Genomic DNA, 20660 nt, shown 5'->3' with positions numbered 1-20660 from the left:
ATAGAATTATTAACAGCAGAACAAGGAAGAAAGGACCAGGCTAATCAATTCAGTTCAGTAAAACTTTAGCACACATTGTGGGTAAAGCACTGAATGGGCAGCAGAGATAAGAAACATGTCTCTTCACTCCTAAAACTTCAAATGTGGAGGAGACAGCATCGGGCATAATTGCCTATATAGAAATAAGAGTGCATGATGGAGGCTTCCAGAAATGTAGGCAGACTCTGTGGGAAGTGATGGTGGAGCTTGGGGTGGGACGGTGGAGCTTGGGGTGGTGGTGGAGCGAGGCTGAGAGGCTTTGATGAAGGGGGTGGACCTCCTGGATGGGGAGGAGTCTCCGAGGCTGGAGGTGGCACTGGGCAAGAGTGGTCTGAGGACTGGGGGCATTCAGTCTGTGTGATTCCAGTTGGGGAAGCAGGAGATCTAGTGTTGGCAGTCTGCCCTGCACATGCCCTTGTCTCCCTGTCTATTGCTCCTTCAGACTGTTTCTGAGAGAGTGGGGTGTGGAAGGCCATGTCCAGGACTTCTGAAGCTATAGGATAAACATGGCCTTTATCCTGGAATGTCCGTTTTGCCGGATGACTTGCTGTAAAGTATTTTTGGTATATGAAAACACTCATGACTGTATCATGCAATAGAACGCAAAACAACCACTTGAATTTTTTTCAGGATTGAGAAACATTTATTGAATCAAAATCAGATACTTTCTTTTTATTATTTACGAGTCAACACTGAACTTACTTTATTCAAGAGTGAACACTCGGGCTTCCCTGGTGGTGCAGTGGTTGAGAATCCGCCTTCCGATGCAGGGGACACGGGTTCGTGCCCTGGTCCGGGAAGATCCCACATGCCGCGGAGCGGCTGGGCCCATGAGCCATGGCCGCTGAGCCTGTGCTCCACAATGGGAGAGGCCACAACAGTGAGAGGCCCACGTACCACAAAAAAAAAAAAGAATGAACACTCTGTACAAAAAAAGTATGCTTATAGTATAAAAATATCACATGAATTATTTAACAAAAACCTCCCAAGTTGCTGGGGGTTTAGCATTCACTGTCCTCCCCTGTCCCCAGAGGTGCTCCCGGCCAAGTTGAGAAGCACTGCAGGCAAAGCCAGACTGAGATTGTGCAGTTCAGTGCCCCCCACCCCTCAGGACAGATCATTCTCACTTGAGGTTTTGCAGTTTCACTTGCCCGCTTGTGGTACCTGTTGTTTCTCCTTTACTTAAAGCCCTTCAGTGGCTCCCTGGTGGGTGCAGGATAAAGTCCAAACTCACCAGCATGACTGACAAAGCCTTTTGTGCTTCAGCTCCTGCCCATCTCTGTAGCATCAGTCTTGTCTCCCCCATGTGCCCCCACCCCTCTTGCACCTACCTCCCAGCCCACACTGAACTTCCAGTTCCTCAAACTTGCTCTTCAAACACTCAAACAGAAGAGTGGGAGCCAAACCGAACATTCAGCCAGAATAGTGGAAGCATTCTGCGTTCCCACACAGCGCAAGCCTTGCCATTTCACCTGGATGCCCCTTATTTGTCCTTCTTAGCTCAGACATCACTTCCCTTCCAGAAAGCCTTCTTGACCTCTCAAGCCTAGATATGTCCCCAGTCATCATGTACCATGGTAACCTGCGCCTTCCTGTGTCATAATACTCAGTACATTGTGTTGCATTTCCTGTTTACTTAGTGGTCACCATCCCCAGACTGCCATCTCCCTTGAGAGCAGGGGCTGTGTCTTGTTTCCCCCTGTGCCTGATACATGGTAGGTACTCCATAAATAGGTTTTGAATGTTTGGTAGGATCCAAAGTTAGACAACATTCAGAACGGGGGTGAGGACTTAGAAGGGAGGGATAAACAACTCAAGAGTGTTATAGTTCATGAATAAAAACAGAGGAGGATTGAGTACATCTGTCTCCCAAAAGAACTGCTAGTGAAAGGGACCGAGAACTAAACCTTAAAAGGAGTAGCCTGGCCCTGATGATGTTGTGGTGAAGTCTGGAGAAACCTGTTACTATAGGCTTTTTTTTTTTTTTTTTTTACACATCTTTATTGGAGTATAATTGCTTTACAATGGTGTGTTAGTTTCTGCTTTATAACAAAGTGAATCAGCTAACATATACCTATATCCCTATATCTCCTCCCTCTTGCGTCACCCTCCCACCCTCCCTATCCCACCCCTCTAGGTGGTCACAAAGCTCCAAGCTATCTCCCTGTGCTATGTGGCTGCTTCCCACTAGCTATCTATTTTACATTTGGTAGTGTATATAAGCCCATGCCACTCTCTCACTTCATCCCAGCTTACTCTTCCCCCTCCCCATGTCCTCAAGTCCATTATCTACATCTGCGTCTTTATTCCTGTTCTGCCCCTAGGTTCTTCAGAACCTTTTTTTAAAAGATTCCATATGTATGTGTTAGCATACGGTATTTGTTTTTCTCTTTCTGACTTACTTGACTCTGTATGACAGTCTCTAGGTCCACCCACATCACTACAAGTAACTCAGTTTCGTTCCTTTTTATGGCTGAGTAATATTCCATGGTATATATGTGCCACATCTTCTTTATCCATCCATCTGTTGATGGACACTTAGGTTGCTTCCATGTCCTGGCTATTGTAAATACAGCTGCAATGAACATTGTGGTACATGACTCTTTGAATTATGGTTTTCTCAGGGTATATGTAATCCCAGTAGTGAGATTGCTGGGTCATATGGTAGTTCTGTTTTTAGTTTTTTGAGGAACCTCCATACTTTTCTCCCAAGTGGCTGTATCAATTTACATTCCCACCAACAGTGCAAGAGGGTTCCCTTTTCTCCACATGCTTTGCAACATTTATTGTTTGTAGACTTTTTTTTTTTTATGGTACGCGGGCCTCTCACTGTTGTGGCCTCTCCCGTTGCGGAGCACAGGCTCCGGACGCGCAGGCTCAGCGGCCATGGCTCATGGGCCCAGCCGCTCCGCGGCATGTGGGATCTTCCCGGACCGGGGCATGAACCCGTGTCCCCTGCATCGGCAGGCGGATTCTCAACCACTGCACCATCAGGGAAGCCCTGTTTGTAGACTTTTTGATGATAGCCATTCTTACTGGTGTGAGGTGATACCTCATTGTGGTTTTGATTTGCACTTCTCTAATTATTAGTGATGTTGAGCATCCATTCATGTGTTTGTTGGCAACCTGTATATCTTCCTTAGAGAAATGTCTATTTAGGTCTTCTGCCCATTTTTGGATTGGGTTGATTGTTTTTTTGATATTGAGCTGCATGAGCTGCTTGTAAATTTTGGAGATTAATCCTTTGTCAGTTACTTCATTTGCAAATATTTTCTCCCATTCTGAGGGTTGTCTTTTGGTCTTGTTTATGGTTTCCTTTGCTGTGCAAAAGCTTTTAAGCTTCATTAGGTCCCATTTGTTTATTTCTGGTTTTATTTCCATTTCTTTAGCAGATGGGTCAAAAAGGATCTTGCTGTGATTTATGTCATAGAGTGTTCTGCCTATGTTTTCCTCTAAGAGTTTGATAGTGTCTGGCCTTACATTTAGGTCTTTAATCCATTTTGAGTTTATTATTGTGTATGGTGTTAGGGAGTGTTCTAATTTCATTCTTTTACATGTAGCTGTCCAGTTTTCCCAGCACCACTTATTGAAGAGGCTGTCTTTTTTCCATTATATATTCTTGCCTCCTTTATCCAAGATAAGGTGACTCTATGTGTGTGCATTTATCTCTGGGCTTTCTATCCTGTTCCATTGATCTATTATTTCTGTTTTTGTACCAGTACCATACTGTCTTGATGACTGTAGCTTTGTAGTATAGTCTGAAGTCAAGGAGCCTGATACCTCCAGCTCTGTCTTTCTCTCTCAGGATTGTTTTGTCTATTCAGGGTCCTTTGTGTTTCCATACAAATTGTGAAATTTTTTGTTCTAGTTCTGTGAAAAATGCCCTTGGTAGTTTGATAGGGATTGCATTGAATCTGTAGATTGCTTTGGGCAGTATAGTCATTTTCACAATGTTGATTCTTCCAATCCAAGAACATGGTATATCTCTCCATCTGTTTGTATCATCTTTAATTTCTTTCATCAGTGTCTTATAGTTTTGTGCATACAGGTCTTTTGTCTCCTTAGGTAGGTTTATTCCTAGGTATTTTATTCTTTTTGTTGCCGTGGTAAATGGGAGTGTTTCCATAATTTCTCTTTCAGATTTTTCATCATTAGTGTATAGGAATGCAAGATATTTCTGTGCATTAATTTTATATCCTGCTACTTTACCAAATTCATTGATTAGCTCTAGTCGTTTTCTGGTAGCCTCTTTGGGATTCTCTATGTATAGTATCTGTCATTTGCAAACAGTGACAGTTTTACTTCTTTTCTGATTTGGATTCCTTTTATTTGTTTTCTTCTCTGGTTGCTGTGGCTAAAACTTCCAAAACTATGTTGAATAATGTGGTGAGAGTAGGCAACCTTGTCTTGTTCCTGATCTTAGTGGAAATGGTTTCAGTTTTTCACTCTTGAGTACGATGTTGCCTGTAGGTTTGTCATATATGGCCTTTATTATGTTGAGGTAAGTTCCCTCTATGCCCACTTTCTGGAGTGTTTTTATCATAAATGGGTGTTGAATTTTGTCAAAAGCTTTTTCTGCATCTATTGAGATGATCATATGGTTTTTCTCCTTCAGTTTGTTAATATGGTGTATCACATTGATTGATTTGCATATATTGAAGAATCCTTGCATTCCTGGGATAACCCCCACTTGATCATGGTGTATGATCCTTTTAATGTGCTGTTGGATTCTGCTTGCTAGTATTTTGTTGAGGATTTTTGCATCTATGTTCACCAGTGATACTGGCCTGTAGTCTTCTTTCTTTGTGACATCTTTGTCTGGTTTTGGTATCAGGGTGATGGTGGCCTTGTAGAATGAGTTTGGGAGTGTTCCTCCCTCTGCTATATTTTGGAAGAGTTTGAAAAGGACAGGTGTTAGCTCTTCTCTAAATGTTTGTTAGAATTCGCCTGTGAAGCCATCTGGTCCTGGGGTTTTGTTTGTTGGAAGATTTTTAATCACAGGTTCAATTTCAGTGCTTGTGATTGTTATGTTTATATTTTCTGTTTCTTCCTGGTTCAGTCTCGGGAGGTTGTGCTTTTCTAAGAATTTGTCCATTTCTTCCATGTTGTCCATTTTATTGGCATAGAGTTGCTTATAGTAATCTCTCATGAACTTTTGTATTTCTGAAGTGTCAGTTGTTACTTCCCCTTTTTCATTTCTAATTCTGTTGATTTGAGTCTTCTCTCTTTCTTTCTTGATGAGTCTGGCTAGTGGTTTATCAATTTTGTTTATCTTCTTAAAGAACCACCTTTTAGTTTTATTCATCTCAGCTATTGTCTCCTTCATTTCTTTCTCATTTATTTCTGATCTGATCTTTATGATTTCTTTCCTTCTGTAATTTTGGGTTTTGTTTGTTCTTTCTCTAGTGGCTTTAGGTGTAAGGTTAGGTTGTTTATTTGAGATGTTTCTTGTTTCTTGAGGTAGGATTGTATTGTTGTAAACGTCCCTCTTAGAACTGCTTGTGCTATATCCCATAGGTTTTGGGTCGTCATGTTTTCATTGTCATTTGTTAATAGGTATTTTTGATTTCCTCTTTGATTTCTTCAGTGATCTCTTGGATGTTTAGTAGTGTATTGTTTAGCAGTCATGTGTTTGTGTTTATCACCAATTTTTTTCCTGTAATTGATATCTAGTCTCATAGCATTGTGGTCAGAAAAGATACTTGATACAATTTCAATTGTCTTAAATTTACCAGGGCTTGACTTGTCACCCAAGATATGATCTATCCTGGAGAATGTTCCATGAGCACTTGAGAAGAAAGTGTATTCTGTTGTTTTTGGATGGAATGTCCTATAAATGTCAATTAAGTCCGTCTTGTTTAATGTATCATTTAAAGCTTGTGTTTCCTTATTTATTTTCATTTTGGATGATCTGTCCATTGGTGAAAGTGGGGTGTTAAAGTCCACTACTATGATTGTGTTACTGTCGATTTCCCTTTTTATGTCTGTTAGCATTTGCCTTATGTATTGAGGTGCTCCTATGTTGGGTGCATAAATATTTACAATTGTTATATGTTGTGCTTGGATTGATCTCTTGATCATTATGTAATGTCTTTCTTTGTCTCGTAGTTGTATTTGTTTTAAAGTCTGTTTTCTCTGATATGAAAATTGCTACTCCAGCTTTCTTCTGATTTCCATTTGCATGGAATATCTTTTTCCATCCCCTCACTTTCAGTCTGTATGTGTCCTTAGGTCTGAAGTGCGTCTCCTGTAGACAACATATGTATGGGTCTTGTTTTTGTATCCATTCAGCCAGTCTGTGTCTTTTGGTTGGAGCATTTAATCCATTTAAATTTAAGGTAATTATCGATATGTGTGTTCCTATTACCATTTCCTTAATTGTTTTGGGTTTGTTATTGTCGGTCGTTTCCTTCTCTTGTGTTTCCTGCCTAGAGAAGTTCCTTTAGCATTTGTTGTAAAGCTGGTTTTGTGGTGCTGAGGTCTCTCAGCTTTTGCCTGTCTGTAAAGGTTTTCATTTCTCCATCAAATCTGAATGAGGTCCTTGCTGGGTAGAGTAATCTTGGTTGTAGGTTTTTCTCCTTCATCACTTTAAATATGTCCTGCCACTCCCTTCTGGCTTGCAGAGTTTCTCCTGAAAGATCAGCTGTTAACCTTATGGGCATTCCCTTGTATGTTATTCGTTGTTTTTCCCTTGCTGCTTTTAATATTTTTTCTTTGTATTTAATTTTTGATAGTTTGATTAATATGTGTCTTGGCATGTTTCTCCTTGGATTTATCCTGTATCAGACTCTCTGTGCTTCCTGGACTTGACTGAGTATTTCCTTTCCCATATTAGGGAAGTTTTCAACTATAATCTCTTCACATATTGTCTCAGTCCCTTTTATTTCTCTTGTTCTTCTGGGACCCCTATAATTCGAATGTTGGTGTGTTTAATGTTGTCCCAGAAGTCACTGAGACTGTCCTCTATTCTTTTCATTCTTGTTTCTTTTTTCGGCTCTGTGGTAGTTATTTCCACTATTTTGTCTTCCAGGTCACTTATCTGTTCTTCTGCCTCAGTTATTCTCTTATTGATTCCTTCTAGAGAATTTTTAATTTCATTTTTTGTGTTGTTCATCATTGTTTGTTTGCTCTTTAGTTCTTCGAGGTCCTTGTTAAATGTTTCCTGTATTTTCTCCATTCTATTTCCAAGATTTTGGATTATCTTTACTATCATTACTCTGAATTGTTTTTCAGGTAGACTGCCTATTTCCTCTTCATTTGGTCTCGTGGATTTTTTACCTTGCTCCTTCATCTGCTGTGTATTTCTCTGTCTTCTCATTTTGCTTAACTTACTGTGTTTGGGGTCTCCTTTTCACAGGCTGCAGGTTCATAGTTCCCATTGTTTTTGGTGTCTGCCCCCAGTGGGTTGAGGTTGGTTCAGTGGGTTGTGTAGGCTTCCTGGTGGAGGATACTGGTTCCTAGGTTCTGGTGGATGAGGCTGGATCTTGTCTTTTCTGGTGAGAAGGACTGTGTCCAGTGGTGTGTTTTGGGATGTCTGTGACCTTATTATGATTTTAAGCAGCCTCTGTGCTAATGGGTGGGGTTGTGTTCCTGTCTTGCTAGTTGTTTAGCCTAGGGTGTCCAGCACTGTAGCTTGCTGGTTGTTGAGTGGACCTGGGTCTTAGCATTGAGATGGAGATCTCTGGGAGAGCTTTTGCCATTTGATACTATGTGGAGTCAGGAGGTCTCTGGTGGACCAATGAACTTGGCTCTCCCACCTCAGAAGCACAGGCCTGATACCCGGCCGGAGCATCAAGACCCCGTCAGCCACACAGCTCAGAAGAAAAGGGAGAAAAAGAAAGAAAGAAAGAAAAATAAAGTAATGTTATTGAAATAAAAAATTTTAAATATATTATTAAAAATATAAAAGTCATAAAAAGAAGAAAGAAAGAGAGAAGAGAGCAACCAAACCAAGAAACAAATCCACCAATGATAACAAGCATGAAAAACTACAAAAGAAAAAAAAATGGACAGACAGAACCCTAGCACAAATGGTAAAAGCAAAGCTGTAGAGACAAAATCACACAAAGAAGCATACACACACACACCCACTAAAGGAGAAAAAGGAAAAAAAAATATATACATATAAAAAGGAAGAGAGCAACCAAATCAAAAAACAAATCTACCAATGATAATAAGCTCTAAATACTAAGTAAGATAAACATAAAACCTGAAACAAATTAGATGCAGATAGCAAACCCCAAGTCTACAGTTGCTCCCAGAGTCCACCACCTCAATTTTGGGATGATTCATTGTCTATTCAGGTATTCCAGAGATGCAGGGTGCATCAAGTTGATTGTGGAGCTTTAATCCGCTGCTCCTGAGGCTGCTGGGAGAGATTTCCTTTTCTCTTCTTTGTTTGCACAGCTCCTGGGGTTCAGCTTGGAATTTGGCCCCGCCTCTGCGTGTAGGTCGCCTGAGGGCGTCTGTTCTTCGCTCAGACAGGACGGGGTTAAAGGAGCAGCTGATTCATGGGCTCTGGCTCACTCAGGCTGGGGGGAGGGACGGGTAAGGATGCGGGGCGAGCCTGCGGCGGCAGAGGCCAGCATGACGTTGCACCAGCCTGAGGCGCATCGTGCGTTCTCCCGGGGAAGTTGTCCCTGGATCACGGGACCCTGGCAGTGGCGGGCTGCACAGTCTCCCGGGAGGGGAGGTGTGGAGAGTGACCCGTGCTCGCACACAGGCCTCTTGGTGGCGGCAGCAGCAGCCTTAGCGTCTCATGCCCGTCTCTGGGGTCCACGCTGATAGCCGCGGCTCGCGCTGTCTCTGGAGCTCATTTAGGCGGTGCTCTGAATCCCCTCTCCTCGCGCACCCCAAAACAATGGTCTCTTGCCTCTTAGGCAGTTCCAGACTTTTTCCCGGACTCCCTCCTGGCTAGCTGTGGTGCACTAGCCCCCTTAAGGCTGTGTTCACGTAGCCAACCCTAGTCCTCTCCCTGGGATCTGACCTCTGAAGCCCGAGGCTCAGCTCCCAGCCCCCACTCGCCCCCGCGTGTAAGCAGACAAGCCTCTCGGGCTGGTGAGTGCTGGTCGGCACCGACCCTCCGTGTGGATATATCTCCACTTTGCCCTCTGCACCCCTGTGGCTGCGCTCTCCTCCATGGCTACAAAGCTCCCCCTACTCCGCCACCCACAGTCTCCACCAGTGAGGGGGCTTCCTAGTGTGTGGAAACCTTTCCTCCTTCACAGCTCCCTCCCAGAGGTGCAGGTCCCGTCCCTATTCCTTTATGTCTGTTTTTTCTGTTTTCTTTTGCCCTACCCAGGTCCATGGGGAGTTTCTTGCCTTTTGGGAGGTCTGAGGTCTTCTGCCAGCGTTCAGTAGGTGTTCTGTAGGAGTTGTTCCACATGTAGATGTACTTCTAATGTATTTGTGGGGAGGAAGGTCATCTCCATGGCTTACTCCTCTGCCTTCTTGAAGCTTTCTCTCCAGTATCCCCTCTTGATGAATAAACTACAAAAACTGGCCCAACCAAGCAGAAAGGCATTTTTCTTCCTCTGGGCTGAAGCGTTCTGGGTGGATGCAGCGTCTTGCCAAAGCTGACAGCAGATGGTGCTCAGGCTGGCTTTCAGCCCTTAGTTCATGCCTTAGTGCAGGGGATAATCTACAACTATGGGAGGTGGCGCAAGAAGCCATCCTCAGAGAGTGGGGGTTCACTGGCACCCGGGGTGGGGGCGGCAGGCAACAGTAATACCACTTCTTGTCATACATGTTCCCAGAGTTGGTCATCAGCATGGATGGACTCTTTCTGTAACATAGACCTGTGCTGGCCAATACAAGGGCCACTAGTCACACATGACTGTTTATGTTTTAATTTAAATTAATTAAAATTAAATCGAATTAAAACTTCAGTTGCTCATTCTTAGTAGCCAATTTCACATAAGGCTAGTGGCTGCTGTATCAGACAGCACAGATCTCAAATGTTTCCATAATCCCAGAAAACGTTGTTTGACAGTACTGGTATAAATTCTGTATCTTTTGCCCTTACTACCCCGCAGCTTATTTGTTTCTGGAGCCACACTGCCTGGGTTCAAATCCTGGCTCTCTTTCTTACTAGCAGTGTGATTTGGGGCAAGTCACTTCTCTCTGAGCCTCAGTTTTGTAATCTGTAAAATGGGGGTAGTAATAATAGTGCTAATTCTTAAGGATGTTGTGAGGGCTGTTATATGAAGAGTGTTGGGAGTTGTGCCTAACTGCTAACATTTATAGAGTAAGCACGCAATACATGGTGGCTATATTGTTTATATTATTCATCCCCACTCCCTTGCAGATGTAGCCAGTACACATAGCTGGCCTCTTGCCCAACCTCGCATAATTAGCGCCTAGCCCATACCTCTTCCTCCCTGCTCTCCCCTAGAGAGATCCTTTCCAATCGAAACCACAAAAGAAAGAAACGTGGCTCATTCATAATCAAGCACTCAGAATTGGTCTAGGTACCAGTTTAAATCTTGTCAAACTGCTGGGGACTGTTTCCCTAATCACCAGTCAGAAAATGCAGTCATTTTGAAGCCCCGGGGCATTGACTTGAAGTCCTGCAGGGATAGTCTGGCATTGAAGGGAGCCTGACCTTAATAGCTACAGACTAGCCATGCCAATGAATTTTCGGGAATTTCTTACCGTATTAATCATCTTCAGAGTGGGGAAATAGTCTTTAATTTGTCCATTTCCTCCTTATGTCTACAGTATGATTCTGTGGATTACAGTGTTTGATTTTTAACAGGAAGCACTTGAATGCCTCTTATCTTAGGTTATCATCTAATCTTTTACAAAATTTGAAAGTTGTTCAAAACCAATATTTTTCCTTTCGCTATTTTTTTTCTAAAGAACAACAAAAAATTTTTTTAATTTCATATCTGGGGTCCATGAGCATATATGAAATACTCAGGGTACAAAAATGAAAAAGGGATCTCAAAGGCTATCCATTAGAGGAATTCCTTTCATTATTGAAAAAAATTTTACTTTCTACATAGTTTTCTTTAGCTATGTAAAAATAATGTCATAAGTTTCTTCAGTTTTGTATTTTTGGCTGTGGGTGGAAAACATTTCAGGCCTGTCTGATCTAAAAACTAGTCATGGCTGTAACTAAGCTTTTAAAAAACTGTTTCATTCATGAACCACAGGGGCCTACAACCACAAGAAAAATCTTATGTACTATCTATCTCTTAAGGGACAAGGTCACTTTCTATATTGAAGCATTTCTTTGCACAGCTTTTGAAGAACTAAATACATTAGATCTGAATTTTTGTTTTCTTTTTCAAAAACGACATTATTTAGAACAGTTCTAGGTTTACAACAAAAGTGAGAGGAAGGTACAGAGATTTTCCATATACCCACTGCCCCCACAATTAATAGCCTCCCCCATTATCAACATTCCCCACCAACAGTACATTTGTTACAATTGATGAAGCTACATTGATACATCATAATCACCCAAAGTCCATAGTTTACATTAGGGCTCACTCTTGGTGTTCTACATTCATGGGTTTGGACAAATGTATGACATATATCCATCATTATAGTATCTTACAGAGTATTTTCATTGCCCTAAAAATCCTCTGTGTTCCACCAATTCATCTCTCCCCTACCCCAACCCCTGGCAACCACTGATTTTTTTTATTCTCCATGGTTTCACTTTTTCCAGGATGTTGTATAGTTGGAATCATACAGTATGTAGCGTTTTCAGATTGGCTTCTTTCACTTAGTAATATGCATTTAAGGTTCCCAGAGGAAGCTTAAATGCATATTACTAAGTGAAAATGTCTTTTCAGAGCTTGATAGCTCATTTCTTTTTAAGGCTAAATAATATTTTGTTGTCTGGATGTACCACAGTTTATGTATCCATTTGCCTACTGAAGGACATCTTGGTTGCTTCCAAGCTTTGGGAGTGATGAATAAAGCTGTTTTAAACATTTGTATGGGGCTTCCCTGGTGGCGCAGTGGTTGAGAGCCTGCCTGCCGATGCACGGGACACGGGTTCGTGTCCCGGTCTGGGAGGATCCCACGTGCCGCTGAGCGGCTGGGCCCGTGAGCCATGGCCGCTGAGCCTGTGCATCCAGAGCCTGTGCTCCGCGATGGGAGAGGCCACAACAGTGAGAAGCCCGTGTACCGCAAAACAAAAACATTTGTATGCAGGTTTTCGTGTGCACATAAGTTTTCAACTCCTTTAGGTAAATACCAAAGAGCACGATTGCTGATCATATGGTAAGAATATGTTTAGTTTTGTAAGAAACTGCCAAACTGTCTTCCAAAGTGGCTGTACCATTTTGTATTCCCACCAGCAGTGAATGAGAGTTCCTGTTGCTCTACGTCCTTGTCAGCATTTGGTGTTGTTGGTGTTCTGGATTATGGGCATTCTAATTGGTGTGTAGTGGTATCTTGTTGCTTTAATTTGCATTTCTCTGATGACATATGATGTGGAACATCTTTTCATATGCTTATTTGCCATCCATATGTCTTGTTTGGTGGAGTGTCTGTGAAGATCTTTGACCCATTTTTTAGTTGGGTTGTTTGTTTTATTGTTGAGTTTTAAGAGTTCTTTGTATATTTTGGATAACAGTCCTTTATCAGATGTATCTTTTGCAAATATCTTCTCCCAGTGTGTGGCTTGTTTTCTTATTCTCTTGGTATTATCTTTTGCAGAAGTTTTAAATTTTAATGGAATTCAGCTTATCAATTATTTCTTTTAAAGATCATGCCTTTGATGTTATATCTAAAAAGTCATCACCATACCCAAGGTTGTCTAGCTTTTCTCCTGTGTTTTCTCCTAGGAGGTTTATAGTTTTGCATTTTACATTTAGGTCTGTGATCCACTGTGAGTTTAGTTTTGTGAATAGTGTAAGGTCTGGGACTAGATTCATTTTTTTTGCACGTGGATGTCCAGCTGTTCCAGCACCATTTGTTGAAGAGACTATCTTTGCTCCATTGTCTTGCCTTTGCTCCTTTGTCAAAGATCAATTGACTGTATTTATGGGAAAGACCTGAGTTTTATAAGACTGGATTTTGCACCACAGTCCCCTAGAGAATTGCGGTCAAAATGCTTATTCCTAGGCTCTGGACAAAACCTTCTAAGTAGGGTTCTCTGGGAGAGGGTTTGAGGAATCTGAATTTTAAAAATGAGCACAGATGATTCTGAAGTAAACAGGTGAAGGGTTTGGGACTCTTTACTCTTAGTTCATTTTCTAAATTGTCTTCCTTTTCTGCAGAACCTTTGCACAACTCCCCTTGTGACTGATAATGTAAGGCTTGACTCTGTGTCTTCCGTCAGTTACTATAAAACAGAGTCCTTTGATAGTCTAGACAAAAAAAACCCGTAATGAGCACATTGTCTACCTGTGCTGTGCTAGATGAAAATTTGGGAAAGGTATATGTAGAGGTGTTTTGAAATGGGAAAGAAGATACCAGCATTTAGAGCCACACAGTGGAGTAAGACACTTAGAAAGCTATTGTGTTCTGGAACGTTGATCTGGCACTGGTTGGAGGACACTAATAAAGTCAGAGAGGTCAGTCTGGAGAAGCCATGAAGCCTCAAGTGATTAGGACATGAAACAGGGTGAGGGGACTATCCTAGGAGAGAATCCCAGAAGCTTTGCAAAGGAAGAAGTAACCGAATTTGGTGATAGAATATAGGGAAAGTGAGGAGAGGTGATTTCAAAGGCTCTAATCGAGGAGCCCAGAGAAACTGAGTCCTGACTGATGGACACTGGGCAGGTTAGAAGAACAGGCAGTTAGGCAGGGAAGAGGGGGCATCTGTTTTGGCTGTTGAATTTGAGGTGAGTGGAACAATCAGGTGGAGCAATTAGAAATCTGGGACTAGCTCCAAGGCGAGAGGGGTCAGGATTAGGAGTCCCCAGTGCGGAAATTCTAGTCAAGGGGTGGAAGTGATACATGGGTAAACGGATGAGGCAGTAAGAAATAGGCTGATGTGAATCCTCTGAGAACAGGAGAAAGGAGAGGAGCGAGCCAAGAAAACAAGGAAGGAGCAGGCAGAGGGTCCAGAGGAGAACCATAGAATTGAGCAGATGAGGCATTTTCGGGAAGCATAAAATTTCTCATCCTGGCCTCATACCATCTCCCATACAGAAGAGGAAGAGTCAGGACTCTTCTAGTTTCTGTAACTATTGAAAGCACCAATATTCATGAAAAAGGATCATTCACGGGCTTCCCTGGTGGCGCAGTGGTTGAGAGTCCGCCTGCCGATGCAGGGGACGCGGGTTCGTGCCCCGGTCCGGGAAGATCCCACATGCCACGGAGCGGCTGGGCCCGTGAGCCGTGGCCGCTGCGCCTGCGCGTCCGGAGCCTGTGCTCCGCAACGGGAGAGGCCACAACAGTGAGAGGCCCGCATACCGCAAAAAAAAAAAAAAAAAAAAAAGGATCATTCACTTCTTCCTAGAGTATGGGATGGAGCCCCATTATAAAACAGGGCTTGAAAACATGCTACCCTGCCAGTTGGCAAATGTGGCTTTTCATGGACATCTTCAGTCATTTAAAAACAACCAAACAAGTAAACTTCTCCCTTTGTTTCTTGAATATCTGGTTAAAAATAATGCAGAAGATTGTCTTATTTTATCTTGTAGGCACAGCAGCCTAGGAAAAATTCTTCAGTGTGAAGACATCTATAGAGAAGGTCAACACATTGGTTGTTCCTTCGCTCTGACTAAAGTGAAGGATTCCAGTTTTGAACAACACAGTGTCCAAGTAATGGTCAAGGACAATGCAGGAAAAATCAGACCATCCTTCAATATAGTGCCTTTAACTTCTCATGGTACGTTTTAGAAGTCCTCTAAGACAGTGTGGATAAAAGTGTTATTTTTTTTTGAACATCAATAGAAATAATAAAAAATGATGATTTGGGGTTTGAAGATCTTCCCAGAAAAAAAGGGACTATATTTATGTACATATTTCTTTGCTCCTTTTTAAAGAAGCAAGCTTGGAAATTCTCATATTTATTGAGCACACATGCCACATGCTTTATCCTTGTTTACTTATGAGTACACTGAGCCTTAGAGCAAGTAGTCAGTTGTAGAACCGAGATGAGAACCTGGGCTCTCTGACTCAAGATCTGTTCTCTTTTACTTACACTCCAGAGGATGATGCTGCAGAATAAATGTGACTTAATGTAATTCCTGGATAATCTGCCTCTTAGTTAAAAAAAGCTTAGACTGGAGGTGGTGATATCAGGGGTGATATTCAAACTGGCTAACATTCTGGGTGACCCAGGCACTGATCAATCAGAACAACCAGTGCAGCCGAGTTTCAGCCCACTAGAAAGAGTCCTCAACTTAAGAGACCTGCTTAAGGTCCTACCTTCTTCACTTTGGACAAGGCATATACACTCTAAGTGCCTCCTCATCTGTAAAAGGGGGTACATAGTTCCTCTTGACCTCAAAGGATTGTTGTAAGGTCCAAATGATGTGAGCTGTATAAAAGCGTTTTGTAAATCTCTATAGCAGAGTAGTATAAGCATCATGTTTATTTATTTGTTGTGATATCCCAACAGAGAACTCAGATTCTGGCTAAGTGGTACACAGAAGATTTATAGGCAAATAATCATGAATTGACAGAGGTTTCCAAGTCTGAGTAGAACACTTTACCGCCACTTCAGACAGCCATGGAAATGAATTCTAGTAGTGCACGCAGGGCAGCTTAGTTTGTAGGCCGGGGCAGGGGGTTGGGGTGTGGGGGGTGTGCGGAAACTTGCCAAGTAGGGTCATCTGAAGCAAAGCCCTTCTCTGCGCCCCCCCCGCCCCCGCCCCCGGCTTGGCAGATTGTCCTCGTTGGACCTTTTAAAGCTCATTTTGCTGCTCTTCTTCCTAGAGATTAGTGGTGATATAAAGGGAGATCCTGGGCTTCCCTGGTGGTACAGTGGTTAAGAATCCGCCTGCCAATGCAGGGGACACGGGTTCGAGCCCCGGTCCGGGAAGATCCCACATGCCGCGGGGCAACTAAGCCCGTGCGCCACAACTACTGAGCCTGCTCTCTGGAGCCCGCGAGCCACAACTACTGAGCCTGCGTGCCACAACTACTGAAGCCCGCGCGCCTAGAGCCAGAGCTCCGCAACAAAAGAAGCCACCACAATGAGAAGCCCGCACCCCACAACGAAGAATAGCCCCCACTCGCCACAACTAGAGAAAGCCCGTGCGCAGCAACGAAAACCCAACGCAGCCAAAAATAAATAAATTAATTTAAAAAATAAAATAAAGGGAGATCCTTCTCAGCTAGAAGATGACATTGTCAAGTTGTTTTCTGTTAATTATCCATTCTCTTTTGTTGCTCAGTCTTAAGCACAGTTGACTTCTGAAAAACTAAATTGACTAGGCTAATTTTTTTTTTACTTTCTTTTAAATTGTGGTTATAATTATATAACATTAAATATACCATCTTAACCATTTTCAAGTGTACAGTTCAGTAGTGTTAAGTATATTCGCATTGTTGTGCAACAGATCTCTAGAACTTTCTCATCTTAATACTGAAACTCCATGCCCGTGAAACACTAATTCCCCCTCCCCCCTGTCCCCCTCCTCCCTCCCCCAGCCCCTGCTAATCACCTTCCTACTTTCTGTTTTCTATGACTGACTACTTTAGGTACCTCATATGACTGGAATCATACAGTATTGGTCCTTTTGTGATGGACTTATTTTATTTAGCATAATGTCCTCAAGTTTCATCCATGTTGTAGCATGTGACAAAATTATGCTGTTTTTAAATTTTTAATATTTATTTATTTATTGGCTGCGTTGGGTCTTAGTTACGGCACGCGGGCTCATTTGTTGTGACACTCAGGCTCCAGAGCGCGAGGGCTCTGTAGTCGCAGCGTGCAGGCTTAGTTGTCCCACGGAAAACTATGCTAATATTTTAATTGTGGTCTTTGATTGGCATAAGTGAGTGTCACCTGGGGAAACCGCTTGTACCTGATGCTTCTCGGTACCCATCATGTAGAGGCATATCTGGACCTAAGCACTTCTTTTCTTTACCCTCCTTGTTGCAGCTAGATGCCCTGATTATACCCCAGCCATGTCCTAACCAGATGCAGGTCAGAGTTCGTGTCATCTGGCAGACACCCCAGAGATGTTCCTTAGATACATTTACTAGGCAGTTTAAAATAAGCTCCCTATATTAATCGTGGCTCATGAGAAATTCTAGAACTGTGTGTCTGATCATGTAAGGCCATTAAAAGCATCAGCCCTATTTTGATTTACTCTGTGACCTTCATTGTCTCTACCCATATGTGTATCTCATCAAAATAAACTCTGGAAGCTAATTTGTATTCTTCTATTTCTATCAGTGAAACCTGATCCTCCACATATTAAAAATCTCTCCTTCCAAAATGGTGACTTATACGTGCAATGGAAGAATCCACAGAATTTTTATAGCAGATGCTTATCTTATGAAGTAGAAGTCAATAACAGCCAAGCTGAGACACATGATATTTTCTACGTAAGTTTTTTTTTTTGATAGTTGTTGTTACTTGGATATTTTTCTTTCACTTGAATTTCTTACAGTGTAATAAATTGAAATATCAATGAAATGTAGCTCTTAGATTTGTCATCTGATGATGATGGTGATGGTGATGATGATGAAACTTCTCTGAAATAGAGTATGGTGAAAGGTTTGACAGTTTATGGTAGCATTGGCTGCAAGATTCCAGCCATTCATGAATTCATTTGCTCAAAAACTTTTTATTACGTGCCTACCATGTGCCAGGCACTATTTTATGTGCACATGACACCTGACGAGAAGAATTTTTTTCCCACAAAGCTTACCTCCTAGAAAACAAGTGTGTAAATGAGCAAGCTAATTTTAGAATGAATGCTATGCAGAAAATTAAATGGGGGTGCTGGGAAGTCCTGAGGGAATATTAGGTAGGGTAGTCATCTGAAGTGATGACACTTGGAGATGAGACCAGAACGATGCGCAGGAGCTAGCCGTTTGATGATCTGGGGGCGGAGGGGACAGCATGTACAAAGACTCTGAGGCAGGAATGCACTTGGCATGTGTGAGAAAAAGGAGACTGGTGTGACCAAAATATAGTAGGGAGAGATGTCTGAGCATGAGGCTGGGGTCAGATTATGTAGATACTTGGAGGCCCCAGTACAGCCATTCAGTTTTCTGGGAGTTTGTGGCAACTAGAGTAGTCAGTACTGAGTAGTCAGTATTTTTTGGATTATGTACATTTACGGTATTTGTAATCTAATACAAAACATGCTAATTAGAGGTCACTGTGGGGCACTAGGCATAACAGGATATGGCATAACCTCAGGGCCTCAGTCGCATTGTTAACGCTTTACAGCAGAGGACATGATGAACTCGGGTCTCAAACAGTTTTGTTTGGACCACAAAGTGGGGTTTTGTTTGCTTGTATATTAAATTTGAATTTTTTTTAACCCAGATTTAAAACTGGTACCTGACAATGTAGTTGCCATAAGGTGGCGCCTTAGGACCACGTGGTGCCACCTGCCTGGGCCCTGTGTGCATTTGAGTTTTAGAGGTTAGAAACCAAGTGTATTATATTGGTTGCTAAAGGAGTCCTGAATCTCACATGTGGGCAGATTCCTTGGTCCACTTGCTTTAGCTCATCATGGGAGTTTCAAAAACTAAATTATTTTATTTACTAAAATAAGCCGGTATTAACAGGCTGTAACTCCAAGAGGGAGTGACCAGGTCCACAGCTGAGCAGACCTCTTCTGGACATTTGCAAATGAAGGTGTTTGCTGAAACAGAATAATCACTATTCGTACCAGAAACCGGAGTCCCCGAATAATGCCACAAAGGAAAAGGCAAAGGGCTTCCAAGTGGGGAGGGGGTGAGGCTTGAATTTACGACCAAGCGAGTTATCAGAAAGCGGAATATGCTTGACTATTCCAGCCTTTACGGTTCTCTTCTGTCTGAAATCCTGAGACATGTGCCGCTTGCATTACTCACTTGGTACTGAATTATGTCCTGCTAGTTACCCATGATCTCTACCAAAAAATATAAGCCCCTGTAGGGAGGAGTTAGGTGGTGTTTACTTTGTACCGTTCCTGCTACTAATACCAGCTAACATATATTAAGCAATTACTATGTATTAGCTATTTTAATAAGCACTTTATTTGAATTGTCTCATTTGGTCCTCACAATAACCCCAAGGATCTAGGTCCTGTTTTTTTAAAAAATACATTTATTTATTTACTTATTTATTTTTGGCTGTGTTGGGTCTTCGTTGCTGTGCACAGGCTTTCCCTAGTTGTGGCGAGCAGGGGCTACTCTTTGTTGCGGTGCATGGGCTTCTCATCGTGGTGGCTTCTCTTGTTGCAGAGCACAGGCTCTAGGCGCACGGGCTTCAGTAGTTGTGGCACACGGGCTCAGTAGTTGTGGCTTGCGGGTTCTAGAGTGCAGGCTCAGTAGTTGTGGCACACGGGCTTAGTTGCTCTGTGGCATGTGGGATCTTCCCGGACCAGGGCTCGAACCCGTGTCCCTTGCATTGGAAGGTGGAGTCTTAACCACTGCACCACCAGGGAAGTCCCAAGGTCCTGTTGTTTTGTCCCCATTTTACAGATGAGAAAACTCAGTCTCAGAGGTTACTTGTAAGGTCACATTTCTAATAAGTGATAGTCAAGATTTCTGTAAAAGTCTGACCCCAGGGACCACCTCAATAGTTCCTAATAATAGTAACAGCCATCACTTATTGTTTATGATGTGTTACAAATATACTCTTCTATGTACTTCTTATACAGTAGCTCATAACAATCGGTGAAATAGGTTCTCTTTTAACCTACATCTTATTGAGCAGCTAAGGCTCAGAGAGGTTAAGTAACTTGCTACAGGCCACATAGCTTATAAGTATGACTTCAGAGGTTGGTCTCCATGTATTAAGCTTTGACCAAGAACACTTGGTATAAGACCATGTGCATATCCACCACTTGATAAATTCTTGTTGAATTGAGTTACTTTTTTTTTTTGTAAACTTCTGAACTGAAGAGAGCACACTATACTGTGGAATTTATCCATCAAAACCAGAACTATAGTTGATATGGAGTTAACTCTGTTTATACACTTGAGTTTAATGTTCTCTCTCTTAGCAGATGTTCACCAGCTGTTTCTTCCCCTAGAATGTCATCGGCTTTTTGTGTGCTTGCTGATTTTGAGCTCTGCTGGTTAGACCCTTTTTGTTTCTTTTTGCAAGACTTTTATGAGGAATTCTTTTGCCTGGTGTTCTAGTTAAGAGGGGGAAATAGGCTGGAGCATGAACTGGTGCCATCACATGGTCCTGGGTCAGAGGTAGCTCATGACAGAATCATAAAGTAAGAAGTGACTTGTCTTTGACCACCTCCATCCCCGCCAGCTATCTACTTGGTGATCTGTGTCCTTGTTTTCCTTTTCTCACGGAAATATCTGAGCAGTTGGTAAACTACACAAGGAGATTTACATTTGAACAGGAGCCCAGAACTATCAATTTACACAATGATTTGCTGACTTTAGAATATATCTATCTGGGAGATGGAGCAGGGGAGGGGGGACATCAACCTGCAACCTGTTCCCTCAAGTGGTAGTTGGCACTCGTGATTCCCCAGCAGGCCTCTGATTCCGAACGGCCAGCACTGGTGTACAGT

General features: G+C 42.4%; 1 protein-coding gene across 1 annotated transcript in view; it reads left to right on the top strand.

The window, feature by feature from the left end:
* IL13RA1 (interleukin 13 receptor subunit alpha 1) overlaps positions 1–20660 on the top strand; it is a 67841-nt gene that overhangs the window by 21390 nt on the left and 25791 nt on the right. The window contains exons 5-6 of the mRNA XM_059049687.2: positions 14649–14836; positions 17357–17508. Of these exons, the coding sequence (XP_058905670.1) occupies positions 14649–14836; positions 17357–17508 (340 nt within the window). The remainder of the gene's footprint in view (positions 1–14648; positions 14837–17356; positions 17509–20660) is intronic.

This window comes from Kogia breviceps, chromosome X, assembly GCF_026419965.1.
Source record: "Kogia breviceps isolate mKogBre1 chromosome X, mKogBre1 haplotype 1, whole genome shotgun sequence".
NCBI lineage: Eukaryota > Metazoa > Chordata > Mammalia > Artiodactyla > Physeteridae > Kogia > Kogia breviceps.
The sequence above is the reverse complement of the archived record's forward strand: the minus strand, read 5'-3'. Positions and strand labels throughout refer to the sequence as shown.